The following is an 18,962-nucleotide window of genomic DNA, read 5'->3' on the forward strand; positions in this document are numbered from 1 at the left end:
TGGCAAAAGATACAAATGACTGCTCATTTCCCTTCTTTATTATTGAGGTGCTGTATTAGTAATCCAGAATATGAACATGCCTAAGCACGATGATGCGTTTTGATTGCTAGCTCAGAATTAATCACCCAACCCTACCCATATGAATTTTTGAAGACCTGTTTGGGTGTGGTTTTAGTCAACATTTTCTGACTTCTACCTTCATTTGTTAGTGAAATCCTCTTTATGCTGTTACCTAGTGTTGTTCAAGTCATTCATGCTACACTTTCAGAAGTCAGCAGAGTATCTTTAGGCAGCTGGCAGCTACAAGATAAACTCATCAAGCAATGACATATTATTCAACAATAACTTCCTATGGAAGCATTCCAAACTAGTCAAAGTCATCAAGATTCATCAGTATTTAGCCCAAACAGAAGTGCTGTTAGCGCACAACAGTATTACATAAAAATTCTTTCCTCCAGCACAGTATTTATCATGAATATCGACCTGCATCTATTACTCAGTTTTATTTATATAGGAAGCTTTTCCAAGAATAGCTTCACAAGCTATAACATCCTATAGATAAATCTATTTAGCAGACTTGCCTAATAAGCTTGTAGCAGCTTCAAGCTGCTTAAATGAAATATAATGAGACAGTCAGCTCCAAAATGTACAGAAGTCATTTGACACTACATTAGCAACCCTATTCTGGAAAAAACCCTGATGTTAATATCTCTACAGCATCATAAGTTATCACTATTAAATATTTGTTTATTTTAATACAGGTACAGTAACTTACATATTTTGCCTCAAACTTCTTGGCTAGCATTTCTACTTCATGTCGCTCACGTTGTTCATCATTAAATGGGTCTTCCAAGTGAACCGATTTTTTCTGAAAAATGCAGAAGTTAAATATTCATTCCGTAAGAAACACACATAATGCATCTAATAAAAACCTATTAAATGTCAATGAACGATGCTCTGATGACTTAGAATTTATACTGAGCCCAAACATTAACTTTAATCACTAAAAATTAGTTTGACCCATTCAATTATCATTCAGTTACTTTTCTTCTAATGAGAACACAAACAAAAAAGTTAAGAGAAAGACTCAGATTTATATTTTCCCAAGCATTCCACTACAACCTCAACTGAAAGTGTAAGCATAAGAGAGAACTACGGCCATTTGAGGTTCAAACAGAAAGAACCCTCTGTAAATAGAACTCCTTTTTAGTTCTACTTCCACTGGTGCCTCTTATTGGTGCTATGATCCTTCTAGACATAATACACAAGATGTACCTGGCACACTACTCAGCAGGGAAACAGCCAGAAGACTAAAAAGCTCTGTAAGTTAACAACCATAACTAACGTAACTCCTTTAACTCTTGTACCATTATTTTTTTCTTCAGTATTCATAGCATGAATTCTACAAGATTGTCACTACAGCAGCCACAAGGACAACAGAGATTTACTATACCAGCTGTACAAATAAGCAGGAAGTACTCCCCGCCTCCACTTTTTTTTGAGAAAGATGTTTTCACTGACACAGTCAATGAACAGTAACCAAGGGTATACATAGCACTTTTTTTGGGAAATCAGGTATGGCAGAAAAATAGGGCTGCCTTCTTTAAATTAGAGTTCACATAAAATATAGTAAATGTTGGAAAGAGGGGAAGGTACTAGGATGCTAAAATATGGTGGAATGGAGTTCCATTTTACAGAACTTTATGGATGGCAACTAACTTTACTGCACATGGACCACTCATCAATGAATAAATGAAGATTTATGGTACACTAAGACAGAACAAAAAGCAACACTAAGTTCAGAAAAGCAAGATCCTTCCTCCACAGTATGAAAAGCCAATATATTGACTAAATGGTGACCAAATAATGACAAACTAGCTCAGTAGTATCAAGACCAATGTAACAAGGAAGGTAAGCTGAGCAAAACTGCAAACACCGCGTAATTATTTAACATTTTCTAAACTGAGTACTTAGAAAAAAAAATAGCAGGGGTTATAGTTAATCCTGAAACATAAGTTAAATACATACATACATATTTCCTGCAGGCATAATTAAATATAAAATACTGCTCAATTCATGCAACACCATCTTCTCTACTTTTAGGTAGACAAATCTATTCTGCATCTTCTGTGAGGCAAATGTCATTTTTTTAACTGTGAAATGAGATGTGGTTGAGGGCAGAGCTCATGCAAAATATAGTACTTAACTTGCCTCTCTCCACCAAACTCTCGAAGCTGTTGCTGACTACCAGTTTGAGCACTATCAGAGTCTCAAATTCAAGCAAGTTTTAGTTTTGATGGTTTCTGAGGGCTCTGACGGACAGCTTTCAGACTCCGCAGTAACTTTAAGACATTACTACTTCAGCACCTCTACAGCCTGCCTGACAGAAGCCAACTTGGGCTTCTGGCTCACCCACTTTGAGTTCAGTTTTATGCACCAAGCTTCAATTACGCCAACAGAAAAGAGAGTGCACTTTTACTTCTGCCAGTTTTTAAGAGGCAAATAATAAACTCTTCAACCACACTGATTATTCACATCCAAAAACTTTACATAAATAATTCCTACCAAAAGATGAACCCTATCAACAACCCTGTCAAAGGATGTTCTCTTTATCAAGGCAAAAAAGCAGAACAAGGACAGCATGAGTTTCCAACATAAACATTTCCACTAGCTTCTGATTCAGGCTAGAAACACAAATTTGGAATAAAAAAACACAACAGAATTTGCACTCATCCTATCAAGTTTTGGGATTCTCTACCATTTCATTAAGAGACCTATTAAAGCAATGTTTGAAGTTCCCAGAACAGCCTGCCTCTGGAGAACCTTTCTTGGTTGCTCCAGTTCCAAGCAACACTACAAGTTAGAAAGACAAGCTCCTCATTTTGCGATGTTGAACTTTAATGGGAATAGTTATAAGGAAGTCGAGCAACTTCTTATAAGGGATAAGGAGTGAACAATAGCTTTCAGAAAACCCAATCTATCTTCACCCTACAAAAATAGTTTGCATAGCTAAGTTTACATGAACTGTTCATTTTAAACTGAATCATTACTAAAACAACAACAAATCTGGAAATCTAAAACTCCACTTGAAACCACAGCATTAACTGCTGACTAGCTACTACCTACTTGGAAAGAACAAATCTCAGATTCTGCAGAAAAGTGATAAAGGGCAGACATTTCTTGGTCAAGCTTCTTTTTAACAATGTAGTTTTCTCTGCTGCGTTAACTGGTATAAATCACCGTAGCTATTCTACTCCACAAGCAGGATCAGTTTTCCTTTCACATCTTTTTTCTATTTTAGGTCTTTGAACAGGTTACATACCAGGGTAAAAGACTTCTGTCATCCTAAGACTCCTGCACTGTGCAGAGCAAATTGCCCTCTTGTATTTGCTTTAACTATGAAGCAACCAGCATGCACTAATTTTATTGTGGGATAAAATGTTTCCCCCCCCTCTCTTTTCATGCTGATTAATACAAGATTAAGTCCTCCCTCCCACATCAGAATAGCTTTTCCAGCTTCTACCATATAGCAAGCAAAAAGTTAAACTGACAGGCCAAGTACACATCAGTTTTTAAACAAGAATGAAAGTCCAAAATTCCTTTAAAAGAATCGCAATTTATGACACCATTTTACATAATCAGCCGATTGTTCCACACAGTCCAGCAACAGACAGGCCATTATGATCCTTTAGTTTCAATTGGGACTCTTACAGAGAGCTGAAAAACATACACAATTTCTTATAAAGTATTTCTATCACTATTTCCATCTTAAAAGCAGTCTCTGATCCTAATTGTACCAAAAATCCCCTCAATCAATGGTCCCCCCCAGAAGACATGGAATTTGCATCAAAACTACTAAAAAAAGCCATTTTCCCCCGATTACATGATTAACATATTACCAACCTACAGAAAAAAAGGCAGTTATGGAACTGGGAACTGCCAAAGGGCAAAGTCAACCTCCACATACTGAACCACTTCTAAACACTAACACAATTTTCACCTTCACACAGGAACTGCTGAGAAAGATGGCACTTCACAGAGCAGCGTGCTTATGCTACACCAATTCAGAGGAGTCCTAACTGGCAGTGTTTGCCCACAACAGCTGTAGGACCGGATGAACAGAAGGAACCTTTTAACTTGCATCAGATCATCTCAGAGGGATTAAAATCACAGTCATCGATTTTTCCGTCTTCGGCATTTTAACACAATCTAGTGTGTACACATCCCTGCTACTACAGAACAAAAAGTGAGCAGGCTGCTAAGTATAGTTACAGCATCATCACCATCACCTAGAACCACTTGGGTTCATAAAACATAAGTTTTAACCACTCTCGAGTTTGTGCTGGATGTAAAAATCCAATGGCAATATTAGGACTGGTATTTGAGGTTTGCTTTTCTCACCAGAACTTTCACAACCTTCTCAGTAGTAGTTACTTCCTGCCTCCCTGCCCTTCCCCAAAAGATGTAAACTTTCTCTAAAATTGTCTGTGTGCCGGAATTACGAGGAGCAATGACTATTTAAATCAAGTGCAACTTCAGTGGTATCTTCAACTAGCTGAGTGGCTTAAGTGTGACCAGCTTAAAGACATGCATCTCTCCTTCCTACTTGAACACTGGGTCCTGTTGATTGGCTAATGATGCTCGCTTCTTAAAGTTGTCTGCACATGCTTTCCTCCTTACAAACCAAAAATAGTTCGAGTACCAGATATCTTCCGCTTGGGAGGAATAAGAAAAGGTAAAGTCCTTCTCCCCCCTCCCCCCCCTTGAATGAAGTCCTAACAGGTGAGGCTATAGTTTCAACAACATTAACTCTCATTCATCCCTGCCCACCCCCCCCCAAAGACTGCAGAAACTCATCTCCAAGTCTGCTAATGCTCACTTCGCTGCTTCTCAAGGCTCGCAGCACAGCCGGGCTAATAACTCTTCATTTGCCTGCCCACAGCCTACAGCCTATCCAGAAAACAGACCGGCGCGGGAACAGTTTCGTTCAGCTGCCGGAAAAAGCTCCCGGGAAGGGTGGAGGGATGCAACAGGACCGCTCCCCAGGCAGGCACGGTGAGCTAGGGTAAGCTGGGCACAAGCCACTGGCGCTCCCCCGGCCCTGCTCGCAGAAAACGCCGGGAGCCCTCGGCCGGCGCAGGGACGACAACCGCGGAGCCTCCCCTTCCCCCCCACGGGCAGAGGCGCAGCCTCAGCACCAGGAGGAGCCCGGAGCTACGGCCAGGCCGGCGGACTTCCCTCCGCGGCGCCGCCCCGCCGGGCCGGGACCACCCCGCGCAGCAAGGGGCGACCGATAACGTTATCGGCGAGGCCAGGGACGCGGGCAGCTACCCGCCGGGAGGGAGGAAGAGGAGGAGGAGGAGGAAGCGCGGCGGGGCCCACCTCGGCGAGGGGACGGGAAGGGGCGAAGGGAGAAGGGGGGGAGGGGGGAGAGGAGGTCCCGTACCCGCGAGTCCCCGCACAGCAGCAGCTCCGGGTAGCTGAACTCCACGCAGCCCTCCTCGGTGGGGTCCTTCAGCACCACTTCCAGGCGGACCGTCTGGCGGAGCGGGAGCGCCTCCTGCGGCGGCGGCGGCTCCTGCCGGCTGCTCTGGCGCGGCGGCGGCGGCGGTAGCTGCGGCGGCGGCAGCGGCGGCGGCTCGGGCCGGGGGGGCTCCCGCTGCGGCTGCTGCTCGGGCCGGCCGGTCTCACGGGGCGGCTCCAGGCGGGCGGCGCTCTCGCGGGGCGGCGGCGGCGGCTCCGGCCGGCAGAGCTCGTGCGGCGGCTCCGGCGGCGCCAACGGCGGCGCCTCGCGGCCCGCCGGCGGCGGCTCGGGCTCGCGGCCCGCCGGCTCCCGCTCCAGCGCCGGGCTCTCGCCCTCGCGGCGCCTCACGGGTGACAGGCTAATGAACGGCACCCGGCGCGGCTCCGCCATCCTCCTCCTCCTCCTCCTCCGCCGCCGCCCCCCCCCCCCCCGCCCGCCGGCCCCCGCCTCGCGCGCTACGGTGACACCGCTCTCCGCGCTCCCTCCCGCCGGCGGCGGCGGCGGCGGCGGCGGCGACAACTCCGCCTCCTCCGCCTCCTCCTCCCTCTCCCCTCCCCCCCCCCTCCGCCGCCCGGTCGGAGCTGCCCCCCTACGTTCTCCTCGCCGCCTCCGCCCCCGCCATCTTGGCGCCCCCCCACATAAATAGAAGCAGGCCCGCAGGCCGCGCAGGCGCACCGCGGACGCCGACGCCGGCGCGCCGCCCCGCGTCGCGGTTGTTATTGCTCAGCTTCCCTCCGACGTCAGCGCGGCCGCCGGCGCCCGCCCCTAGTTGCCTTGGCGATGTGCACGCCGCCTGCCGTCGGCGCCTTAAAGGGCCCGCGGCCCGCCGGGCCGCCCGCCGCCCTCCCGGCCGCCCCGAGCCGCGCGGGGCGCCCCCGCCCGCCGGCACGCCGTCGCGGGGCAATGGCGGCTGCGCCTCCGCCTCGCGGCTGCCCGGGGGCGACCGTTGGCGCCAGGGGAGCGGCTTCGGCGGGGATCTCCCCTCCCCTGGAGCGCGGCCCCGCTGAGGCGGGAGGGGAGGAACGGGCCCCCCCGGCCCGGGCGGGAGCCCTCGGCGGGACCGGGGCTGCCCCCCCGCCCCCCCCCGCCGGCGGCAGCGGGTGTTGTTGACGGGGCCGCGCAAGGGTCGTCCTCTCGGGGCGGCGTGGGATGGCTGCCGGGCCCGCGGAGAGGAAGGCGCCGTGAGGGCCTCTTGAGTCCCGCAGCTGTAGGTCAGTCACCAGAACAAAACGCCCCTCGGTCCCAGACGCGGTCGAGGGTCCAGCTGCGGGGGAGACCGACTGTTTGCGGGCTGCAAGGGCGGCGGCAGCACGCGCTGTGCTGAGGCGCAGCTGGATCAGCCGAGAAGATCGGGGTTTGGCGAAATCGCTCCGTACAGGGTTGAGGCCAGCCTGCTTCTGCAGAAGAGCAGACGCTGCTCTGGCTGCCAGGCTGTCCTCTGGGCAGAGGCAGCTTGTTCTGCCGCCATGCCTGGTCTGTAGCTTACCAGTTGTGGTTGTGGGGAGCAGTTGGGGGAGGGGGGGGCGGTGAGGAAGAGTTGCCCTCTCGACAGGGGACAACAACGTGAGGAAGGCAGGGCCTCAGCAGCAAAACTTGCTTCGTGAGCAAGAGCTGCCTGCGAACAGGGCAAGTGTCTCGGTCCGTCACCACCTGCTCTGACAGACTGATGGCCGGTACTTCCGACGGAGGCGTGCCACGAAGGCGCTGCTAAGTTTCAGGAAACTGTGAACATCTTCGTGTGCATTGTATTCACCAGCTTCATTGGAGCAGAGAGGAAGACGTTATCACTTTTTGCTTTTTTATTAGCCTCAGAAATACTAAGTAGGAGGGGTTTTGTTCTCTTTTTAAACATGTACTCGTGTTATGCAAACCAAGCAATTTACGTATGTGTATTATTTCGGATAATTATAGCAGACCATTCTGTGCAGCACATTACTCCACTTTCCAGACTGCATTCATCACAGGGCTTGATGTTTTCCTCTCGTTGCATATGCAGTCTTTTGACTTGACTGCTTACCTTCATCTAGACTCCAGAGAAGATCCGTGACACTAGAACGGTGTTATTGAAAGTTATGATTTCACTAACAGGGAATGGAGGACATTCCAGAATACTGCTTGCAGCAGGAAGTCGGTAGAATGACTGACCTGATCTCAGAAGCGTAGGCTGTCTCCTTTTGAAGCTCGAAAGGCTTTGTTGAGCTTTATAAAGGGACTTGCTTTATCTTAAAACCTTGCATATTCTAGTATGACTAGCAAGCTCAGTAGAGGTATTCCTCAAATACATTTTTACTTGCAGCATCATAATAAAATTATTTTGAAATCTCACTTGTTCTTCTGTTGAGAATTTCATACAGCTGTCTGATGATACACATAATAGGCAATGTATTTCTGGATTCAAACTGAGTGAGTACTGCTAAACTCCAGACCTGCAGGTCCTGCCAGGAGGATTCTAGTTCTCATCAGAGTTTCTATGCAGTCTATGTCATTAAACCTTGTGATGGTAGAAAAGGACATTTTCTCAGCAAAAGAGCAATTTATTGCTCAGCAAAGTCTTACATGGAAATCATGGGCTCTTCCGCAGCTCTGCTGAATGCTTGTTTTCAATTACCAGATGGAAGACTAGACATTGAAATAAGTACAACAGGAATAAAACAATTTTTGTTTGCAGGTAATACTTGGCCATAGCCGTGGAAAGGGGTGAAGGTAAGCTGTGCATTTTAACTATCCAACTTAAAACTCAGTTCTGTCTTTCGTCCCCTAAGATATGTATTCAGAAGTAATGAACATAGGACAGGTACTCCACAAGAAAATTAGTTTTGCAACTATCTTAATTCAGTACTTTAAGTTATCTTGGTTGTAGTGTAGATACACCTGGAAGCACGTCCTGGTCAGATTTTTAACATGCTTTTTAAGTAGGAAAAAAATAAGCTGGATAGGAATAACTCATCTGCCCCATGATAGGGTTACAGAGAAAAACAGAAGTAGTTCTTGGAAATAGTTTCAGGCAGCCATTTGCTCTAAGTTATGAGATTGCAGACTTTGATAGTTAGTAGAAGCAACCTTTCACATCTAAGTTTTTTGTAGATACTTACTGGTTTGTTTATATACCCCTCTTCCTCTCTCTCTTCTGGGAGTTTAATTAGACAAATAAACCCTCATATTTCTATGTTATCTAACCTCTGAGCGTCTTGGAGCACACATCTTTTTTTATGAGGCTCAACATTTGTTTATGCAACTAGACAAACAGTAGTTCTGGATCTCTGAATTTAAAGTGAAGTTACCAAAGACAGTTTGCTCTGGATCTGAGTATCTGAACTAAATCAGAAAGAAACTTGGCAGCAGATCCAAGCATAGCAGTTACTGGAATATGTTATTACATTTGGTCTAAGATACTGGAAGCACTCAGGAAAGACTCCCAAGAAACAAACCAAATCCACTAGATCTTAAGTTCTCCAGGAATTTAGTTTTGAATACACGAGAAGAGTTACAGGCTTGTGCCATATCAAATAGTTTAAAGAGGGGTTAGATTTGTATTTTTTTCATCATTGTTTTTCTGTTCTGCTACCTGTTTTGTTCTTTGGCATTAAGCTCTGTCTCAGGTATTGTTTGTATATAGTATAATGTGCTGCACTTGTCAGTGGAACACAAAATAAATACCAAAAAAAATTTTAATAAGTAATTAGACATGTTTTGCCAATGATTTTGCTTTCTCTCATGGTAAAATAGTCCAACATAGAGTACAGATTCCTTCTTTTTGTATGTTATCTGAAGGACACTTAATAACGAAAGTGTCTCTTGAAAGAGGTACATTAAGAGTTTAAAAAAAATGTAACAACGGCAGAGAGAGAATAATTTTAAGGAGAACTTGAAGCTGCTTTTTATTTCATTGGTGAAAGCCGGTATGAGCAGATCGTACAAAGTGGATGCTCAGAACTACAGGTGCTACAGCCACATTGGTGAGTAGAAGTTTCTTGACCCGACTTTGTTTCAAACACAGAAAACAACGGTGACAGCCCAGTAAGCCACCAGAGGCCTCTACCCTGGTGCAGGTGGGATCCTCCTGCTCTGCCCTGGGATGGCTCCTCCGTCTGGGAGACAAACCTCCAGCACTCTCTCTTCCTTTTGGGCTGTTGTTGTTCGTTGTGCTAGAGTCAGAGCCGTACCCGGTTTCGTTCCAGAGCAGTGCTAGCGTCTCTCCTGGACCTAATGGAAGCTGCTGTTCTGCCTGTACAGCTTCCACTGGGCCACAGGCCCAGGGTCCCACCAGAAGGCAGAGCTGTCCTTACGATCAGTTGTGCCTATCTCCGGGAAGCTCGCTGTCAGTTTCAAAGGCTGAATACTTTACTTCCATGAACTGTGAGGCTGTTGCCCTAGGATGGGAATGCGGGGGAAAATGTGGTCTGCTTGTATGAATAATATGTTTCCCCATGCAAGCTTAGGTGGCATGGGATGGCAGTTTGTCTTCTGCTTTGCTTCAGGTGAGCACTGGGACCTACACTGAGGCAGGAGCTACATTGGTAGCCAGCTCATGCCTGTGCCAGTCAGATCTCAGCCACGCAAATGTCTCCGAGATACTTCTGCCAGATTTGGGCTTTGTTTTTTTGTGAGATTATCCTCATTTTCCATGGGTTGCTTCTTCACTATATCCTCCTGGTATCTTGGTTTCTTATGTTACAACCAGGCATCTTGTTGATCCTCCTGGTCCTTTTGCTGAAACTGCTGCCACAGCAGCTGCAACATTCATTGCTATGTCAGGAGATGGTACAGCTGCAGGTAGGATGGTGTTTGTGTAGCTTTCACTAGCACTGCTGCAGCATCACAATAATCCACTGCACCAACAACGTGGCTGGCATTGCTGGTGTTCTATTTAATGAGGTTCTCTGAGTTCAAGTGTGCTTTTTTTTGACCTTGTCTCCCCTTGTACAGTTTTACTAGGTTGCTTCCTGCTAGATCCAGAATCAAGGAATTAAAACCCCCCTCTCTTTCCAAAACCAAGCACCAATGCCCTGCAAACCATTTGGAAAACTAATTTCTTTTATCTACAGGATCCTTCACCCTCATCTTTTTTTTTTTTTTTTACCCTTTTAATTAAAAATACTGTTTCCTGCAGTATATACCTCTAGCTTTCTCTCCTCAGGCACATGTACTTGGAGTTATTACCAGCTGCTCTGCCACATCCAAAGTACTCTATTCAGTGAAGTAAACAGTGGTTCAGAAGGACTGTAAGCAGGCAGAGAAATGCCAGATGTTGGGACTAGAAAGAGTGCATTAGCTTCAGGTAATTAGGATATACTTTACCAGGGCAGTAATACTCATTTATGAAAATTTCAAGGCAGAGGAACCATGAGTGTGAACTTTATCCCATATGTTGGTATATTGCTCTCCGTGAACTGGCCAAACCTTACTTCTTGGAGAATGAAAGTTTGAGCCTATGAGACACTGGACTCCTTTCAAGAAAAGCTTTGAACAAACCTGATCAAAAGTTCAAGGTTTCAATGACAATAGGAAGTTTTAAGACTAGCAGCATTTTTTATGCAAAAGGTAGTTGCTGCTCCTGTAACTGGGAACACGTTTTACCTTAGAAGTAGATTTAGATGTATCTTTTGTTCACTTCTTGAAATGAGGAATGGTCTTCCAATACTGTGTTGTGTGCCAGGATGGCATAAATGGCACTACTAGGTATCTGGTAGGTAGCTGATGAAAACAGAATGTTGGCTTTTATCTCACATTAAAAATAAGCTAGAAACCAGGGCAAGTCTTCATGCTAGAAAAGTAAAGGGATTTACAGTATGTCATGGCAGTGTGAATTCCTCAACCAAAGGTGGGGGTGTTATGTATCATCTGTGCTGTTCACCTGCAATTTCTCAATGAGAACTTCAAAACTGATACAACTTCTGTATGACTGGTGATTTTTATGCTCTACAGAACATTGTAACATTCTTTAAGCTAATAAATGGAATAAGATTGTTAACTTAAAGGAACCTCAGAGAAAATTCAAAGCCTCAAGTGCTGAGTTTACATGGAATGGAAGGTTTGGAAGAAAAAGGGATGAGAGAAAATGGAAAGATCTGCATCTTGGCCAAGGAAGAGCAAGCTGCATGAAGCAGCTGCTGTTGGGAACAGCTTTCAATCTTTCAATCCTGGAGAGAAGGTAAGATATTAAGACATTAAACATCAGCTCTTAAATTGGTGCATTTACCAAGCAGAACGTGGGTAATGTATTCCCTCAGATAATGGTAGCAAAGTCAATTGTAACTAACAAGGTAACAACACTTTTCTACTTACATCTTATTTTTTACTTAACTGTTAATAATTGCTTCTGCTTCCAGTGTCAAGATTTCTTGCTGGAGCAAGCATGCAACTTTGGTCTTTAAGCTTTCCTAATGTTAAGGGTGAACTCAGTTGAGGTTGACAAATAAGCTGTAAACTTCTCCAGTAGTGATGTTTCTAGGTGAAGCGGTGTGTGGACTCTGTGTCTTAACTGAAATTAATTTGCAAATGTCAGCATCTGAAAGGCTTTCTCTGCCAAGCAGTGACAAATAGTTTGAGGTCTAAAAATCACTGGGAAATTCCTCCTTGCAGGTTTAACCTTTACTTTTCTAAGAAGGAGGAAGAAATAGAGGCAAAAAAATTATATACCTTTTAAGTGGTCACGAGAAAATTAAACCCACCGAATTACCAAAGATAAAATAATCTTTTAGTTTAAATCCTGGAATCTTCTTCTAGATGTAAAGAATAGCAAGAAGGGGTACATCAGAAATAAACACAGAAGAGATTTTGTAGAGCAGTAACCCAGTAACACACACACACACACACAAAAAAGCTTTTTTTGTTAAAAGTACAAATGTATAAAAAGGGAGCAGAATTCAACAAACTGGTGAAGAAACTTAAACTGAGGAGCATCTGCCTGTCGTGTGTTGATTGTGATTAGCAATGTCACTTAAACCGTACTTAATCTGAGTTTAAAATTGAAGAGGAGCTGCCTTTGGAAAGAACAGATTGCCTTAATGGTAGCTCTTTATGATTCACACCTGCTCATTTAACAGTGTAAAAACACCTAGATATTTACAGAGATTGAGAGGGATTATGTGCTCTGGGGAGCTGTCCCTTACTTTTTTCCTCATTTGCACCATTTCTTTAAAGCTACTTGCAGCATGGGTTGCTTATCTCTGATGAAAAGCCTGTTCCATCAGGCCAGCACCCCCGGAGGCAGCCGAAGATTACCAGCTTGTCTGAAACTCTGGAGTCAGGTTATTGTCTTATCTCTGTATTGTTGTCTGCTGGTTTTATTCTTCCAATAGTAATTAAAACCACACAAGAATATAGGAGTCACAATTTCAAATAGCTACCCCACCCACCTGTAACAGGCATAAGAAGGATTGGCCATGTAGGGAATTCTCAGCTTGAATGGAAATTTCTACACTAAAAGCAGTAGTAATGCTGTTTAATGAGGTAGAAGGGTCTGGAAGTAATTCTCAGCAATACAAAAGCTAATGTGCCATAGATTTGCTCTTGCTGAGCGTTGGTTTCTCTTGTGAGCGCTGACCTAGGACAAGACAAACACTCTTAGTGCCCATGAAAACGGAGCCAGTCAGACTGCAGGCCAGACTAGCCTGGGTCACTTGCCACTCTGATGTTTTCTGGGGTTTAGTGAAATGCAAATATTTTCATAATTATCATAAATCTATTTATTAAATACTGTTATATATTAAAAATTAGTATAGTTACTCTTTGGGAAACAACTGTCAAGCAATGTTCACCTTCCCAAAAAGGAGAATTACCTATAATACAGATGAAAATTGCAAAGCAACCTTCTAGGAATCATAAAGACATATAATATTTGGCTGTGACCTTGGAGAAATTTTCTTCTATTTTTTTCTCTAGTTCCTCCTTTGACTTTCAGACTGATCTTACAAAAACTCCAATTTCCTAACCATTTTTTTTCCAATGCCTCTCAGCAGTTTGGAAACTGCTTTTACTTATATAAAAGTTCTACATCTAAATAAGTGCACATTATCACAAGACAGCTGAGGGTGATTGCATAAACAAATTACTACATTTTTAACATTCATACAAGCTTACGATCAGAATAGTCAGAAGTGTACTTTGCATGTGCCATTCAGCATTTTCATACTTCCATGATTTCCAAGCCAAATTGCCTTCAAAAAGCAAAGCACATATTCATCACCAAGAATTAACTACATATTGAGCTTGCAGATTCAACACAAAGCTGCTTTTGAGTTGCCACAGCATTAAAAATAGCATCTGAAAAATTACTTATGAAAAACTATTTTCCATACATTAATAATTTAAATAGACAAACGGAATTTTATTAAACTGTTTTCTTACTACCTCAAGTTGTATTTTGAGAAGACATAAGAAATTAAAGGATTTTTGAGCATATTAAAACAAGTGTAGAATAGCAGCAATAGCAGTGATGATTTTAAGAATAGGGTGGATGCTACACAGCAGAAAAGCTTGTGAAAACAAGCTACATTTTCTGTATGACAGCTCTATTTCAAATGTAATTTTCCTGGCCTTACAAGAATTCCCCCTTACATTGATAAGTAGTTGTACAGTCAGATTTAACTTCTATTGTGTACTTATCTGAATACTTCCTCACCATTTTAAGAGACTGAGTTACTTCTTAGCGTCGTGCTGATTTCTAGTCCTCCATAGGACTTAGCATATTTTACAAAACTGAACAAATCTTGCCTTGAATGCCTTTGAAGCAGAGGGAAGCAAGTAAAGAGCAGAGGTGGAGCAAGGGGAAGAAGAGAGATGTGGAGAACAGCACTACTTTGGGCAGTACTTCGTGGTGGTCCTGAAAGGGCAGTCACGTTGTTGTCTGTGTTCGTTTACCTGGTGTGCAATCAATAACACACAGAGTCGAGGTATTTTCAAACTCATTTCATTGATGCGCATGAATGGGTGTCTGTCTCAAGACAGCACCCCCTTTGTCTCAAAAATCCTCATAATTATACACTTAACTAATATGTATTCATTGTCATTTTCCTTAATGATTGGTTCTTTCTTTGCCCCTCATGTAAATTAGAACACAGACTCTGTCTTCTTCCTTCATTGTCTTCTTTTGAGTAGGTGGTATCATTTGAGTAGGTGGTCAGTGAGTCGGTGGTCATGACTTCCCGCTGTAGGAATTACCTTTTACCTACTTCTTCCCTCATCTTGGCAGTTCCAAGCAGTTCTTCAAGGTTTGTTGATCAGACCACAATCCATTACCTTTTCTGACATAAACATAAAGCCCCATTGTCTAGCAGTTCATTCCTAAAACCTAAAGCATGTCTAGTTACTGTTTTCCTATTTTAAATATTAACTGATGGGGGCTGCACACAGGACTTTAGCAGCTTCCTGGTTATTTCAATCATATTATACATATTAATTGCTAACAATGTTAGTGGATCGATGGGAAGGAAAACACTCGGTAGGGAAGAAATGAAAAGCAGACACAGCAATAGAACCTGCTTGGTAATAACTAGCTAAACTGAGGGGGAAGTCTTGTAAAGCTTGCCTCAGAAATTACTTTGGTGCGGCCTGAAAATAGCTATTCTGCCTTTAAATGATGGGCAAAACCACCATTGTTTTATATAAGTAAATAGCTTCCCAGTTTGTTCAGTGTTCAGTGATTACTAAGTTCAGCAAATGTGGCATCATGAGTAAGTCGGACAAAAGTAAGATTGAACTTGTAGAATAGCAAGATTATGATAATCATTGGCATTGGGAATATACCAGGCAGTTTAAGACCTGGTTTATCAGTTTTTGTAATTTAATTTTCCTAAAGTTTTCTTCGACACAGCTATCATACGTGGATTGATTTTCAAGACATACATTTACTTTATGTGATACAAATTAATTCACCAGCTCTGCAGAGTAAGACATTGTGTTTTGTTGCATAAGGACTACCCATATAATGGCCTCACCCACTGATGTGAGGCAAGAAAAAGGTTACCAGTAGCTTTAGAGTAGACAGGCATAACGTTCCCATCATGCTTAAGAAGGACAAAATCATCAAAGAAAATTGTAGCTGTTAGAATGCACAATGTAACTGTTAGAATTGAAGCATGGTTCTTTTCTACGTGACATAAACCATCTCAACATTATTATATGTATTCTTAAAATATGTTATTGTATATTATATAATTCTGCATTGTTATGTGTGGTTTTTTCACAGAACTGACCACATGGAAGTTGCTTACGGTGATCAAGGAACAGATGGTGGAGTCTGCGGCTCACCACTCTTCCCTAGTTACAGGCCAGCTTAAAGTGTGGTGTGAAGACTCCAAAAAAGCAATGCAGGTCCTAGGTCCATGACAGTGCAACTCAGAGACAACAGCATAGGTAGTATCCCACTTTTCAGTTACATTTAGCTGTATCTGAGGACTGCTACAAACTATCCCATAGCATATTTCCTGTCAAAATAACTCCCAGGTTCCTGAAGACCTAGTTGTAAAAAGATTTTTAAAAGACCATTACTTATTTTACTGCATTCATTATATTAAAGTCTCTTAAAGAATTACTAAAAGTAATGTAATGTGGAGCAATTAAGCACAATACCATGCGTAAGCATGAACCGAAACAGAAGTTCTCTTTTTATTTGAGGAATACAGTGAGTCTTCTCAAAAGTCACAGCTCTTACTAAATATAGATTTTTATTTTTAAATCTATCAATAGATGCTAGTGTAATTTGTCAATTAAGCAAGACCTGAAAGTAATTTAGGAACTGTCCCTTGCCCAGAGATGTGAAATGCCTGTTTTATTTGTTCCAAATGAAAGTTTAAACTCTACAAAGTCAAAAGTAAGCTTTTGGGGTGTGACTTCTAAACGTAATTACAGGGCAAAGAAAAAAGTTTCAAATTCTGCAAGCAGCCTTGAACAACTGGGCTCCATCAATCTTTCTGGGATGCTGTAAGCTTCATCTAATAAAGAATGAATGGGAAGTATTAGCTCCCATGACACCAATCTTTTACAAGTGTAGCTGAATACAACAATATTGCAGTTATACAAACACAATACATATGTTTTGAATGTCATATACCTGATTTAAAAGAATAATGTACTACAGTATCCATAAGGTACATGTTAAATAAGCTGAGATTGACAAATGATGAAAAGTAGCCATCAGTCATCATTAATAGAATGTCTTGGGGGTTTCCTTTAGTAGGGTCCTAGAAGGACGGAAGATCCAACATATCCTTTAATGATTCAGACATAGATATAAAACAGCACTAAGAAAAGGCTGCAGAGAAACAGACTAGTAATTAGTGAGGATAAGGTAGTTGCACAGAGTGATCTGCATAGGCCAGAAAACTGAGCCCATTTGAACAAAATGTGTATTTGTTGTAGAGCTAAAGGTAAGGCGTCTCCTCCAAAGGGTAGACTGTATCCTGGAAAATACCAGTTCTGGAAAAACTCTAGAAGTCACATCGTGGTCAAGAAGCAATTTAATGCAAGTTCCCCCTGTAATAATATGGCAAAAAGGGTGAAGGTAGTCTTTGAGTATACATGTAGGAGAATAGTAAGCCGTGGTATGGAGGACCACATTCTAATGCTAAATACAGTGATAAATTATGCCCAGTGCTACATAGCCATGTTTTTTAAAAAACTCTGTTGACAAACTGATGGCCAGCTTTCCAGCCTGGAAAATACTCTTACAAGGGATGCTGTCTTTCATACAGATAGAGGTGACTTGCTTGCAGTTTATGCATACCTAAAGATGAAAAAAAACCCCACCAAAAAAACCAAACCAAAATAAAGAATACTAGGCTTTAGTGACTAACAGCAAAGATGAACATTGGAAGAATCAAATATTAGAAAACAAGGCCAAACAAGCTGGATTTAGAATTAAGGTACAATTCCTAAAAGAGCAAAGGCGATTTAACCATTTGAACAAACTGCAAAGTGAAACTATGGATTTTTCATTATCCATCTTCAAATTAAGACCCTCAAGTTCTTCTGGCAGATATTTTTATGGAAATTCAAGTTAGTTATAGGACTCATCACACAGATGAGCCGATGAGATCTACCATTTTGCACTATGTAGGGTCAGGCCATATTATCTAGTAGTTGATTAATGACTTGATTTCAATGGTTACTGGTGGCACTTTCATGCAATTATCTACTTAGTCATCATATGATTAGATGAAATGAGGAGAGGGAAGGCTGGAAATGAAACTCAAAAAAGAGTGACTGGAAATTACTTCTAGAGATCATACAGGGAAAATTTGGTTGAGGAGTAAACCAATGAGCAAAGACCAGGTGCATTCCTCAATGTATGTACAGCTCCCATATAGTGAAGCTACATGAAGCAACAGCTATATATGTAATTGTTTATTTTGTGTCTTACTAGCTAATGGCCAAATTCCTTATTCAACTTTAGACAACTTTCTTATGAAGATCAATGAGGAATCTTCAAGCTGAGAGAACCACATCTACCTAAACGCCTGCTACAGTCCACAGAGTTGGAACATGACGTGACTTTTCCTTCACAATGAACTTGCCACCTCCAGTTTAGTATGTTACTTGGCTCCAGCTGTTACTACGCTTAGAAGTTATATGCTGGACTCCAGAATTAATCCAAGAGGGTTGCTGCTATATTGGATCGGTTCTGATGCTGGCCAAAGCAGGTGTTATCCTGGAACTCACTTGCAGCAACAGACAGGATAGATGTCCTCCTCTGCAGTGTAATTCACTTAGATGTTGTTGGCATAAATGCTGTTCAGGTATTACTCAGTTTAATTAAAGGTCATCTTTCTTATCTGCCAGGAATGGGTCAGCGCCCAACTAAAAGCAGGTACATGCTGTTTCAGGTTTGGCTTTCTCTGCTGGTCACTATTAATGGTATGATTCCTAGCACAGTACCTTCTGTGTATTCTCTATAGCTTATTTTCCACAACCAGAGTATAAGAAATAACTGTATTTTCCATACTCTTCCTTGAAATTCTAATGATGCAGCAATTTCTTTCTGCCTTAGTCTCTCTTCTACTACATTATCTTAAATGCCACTGTTTCAATTTTATATTCACTTACTCCCAGCCCAATAAATTTACCTGATTCCCTGACTCTGCACATGCATTCTTCACTGCCTGCTTGTTCTGTATAGGTCACTTTTGTTGTTGTTTTTCTCCACATCTACCTTCACTCCTAGCTGTCCTATTTAGAGCACCTTGACACCTTAAATTTCCACAGCTCAGGGAAATACAGAAATGGGCAGGGATAAAATTTTGTTAACTCTACCTGAGAAACAGCTTTTAAAATTCTTTATTTAAACTTCCCTTTCTGTATCAGCTAAGGCAACTTCTATCCACACATCTGTTCTTTGAATATGATCTCAGATTAAACAGTGGAGAATGTTCTTAGAACGTATTTCTAAGGTAGAATGAACACCAATATTTCAGCACTTTTCTGGTTCTGCATTTTAATA

General features: G+C 42.7%; 1 protein-coding gene and 1 long non-coding RNA gene across 4 annotated transcripts in view; one reads left to right on the forward strand and one right to left on the reverse strand.

The window, feature by feature from the left end:
- UBN2 (ubinuclein 2) overlaps positions 1 to 5,962 on the reverse strand; it is a 57,623-nt gene extending 51,661 nt beyond the window's left edge. Inside the window, exons 1-2 of the mRNA XM_075057766.1 lie at positions 5,447 to 5,962; positions 776 to 868 (exon numbers count right to left, since the gene is read on the reverse strand). Of these exons, the coding sequence (XP_074913867.1) occupies positions 776 to 868; positions 5,447 to 5,914 (561 nt within the window). The 5' untranslated portion in view covers positions 5,915 to 5,962. The remainder of the gene's footprint in view (positions 1 to 775; positions 869 to 5,446) is intronic.
- Positions 4,581 to 18,950, forward strand: LOC142044848 (uncharacterized). 3 transcript variants are annotated; one of them, XR_012654439.1, is made up of 8 exons: positions 4,581 to 4,735; positions 4,943 to 5,065; positions 8,193 to 8,227; positions 10,662 to 10,802; positions 11,450 to 11,675; positions 12,668 to 12,774; positions 15,714 to 15,880; positions 17,889 to 18,950. It is a non-coding gene; the product is annotated as an uncharacterized LOC142044848 (long non-coding RNA). The 3 variants fall into 3 exon arrangements; XR_012654438.1 differs by having other exon boundaries at positions 17,919 to 18,950; XR_012654440.1 differs by lacking the exons at positions 4,581 to 4,735; positions 4,943 to 5,065 and adding an exon at positions 6,349 to 6,735 and having other exon boundaries at positions 17,919 to 18,950.
- Positions 18,951 to 18,962: the final 12 nt, after the last annotated feature.

The sequence above is a fragment of the Buteo buteo genome, chromosome 26, assembly GCF_964188355.1.
Source record: "Buteo buteo chromosome 26, bButBut1.hap1.1, whole genome shotgun sequence".
Classification (NCBI taxonomy): domain Eukaryota; kingdom Metazoa; phylum Chordata; class Aves; order Accipitriformes; family Accipitridae; genus Buteo; species Buteo buteo.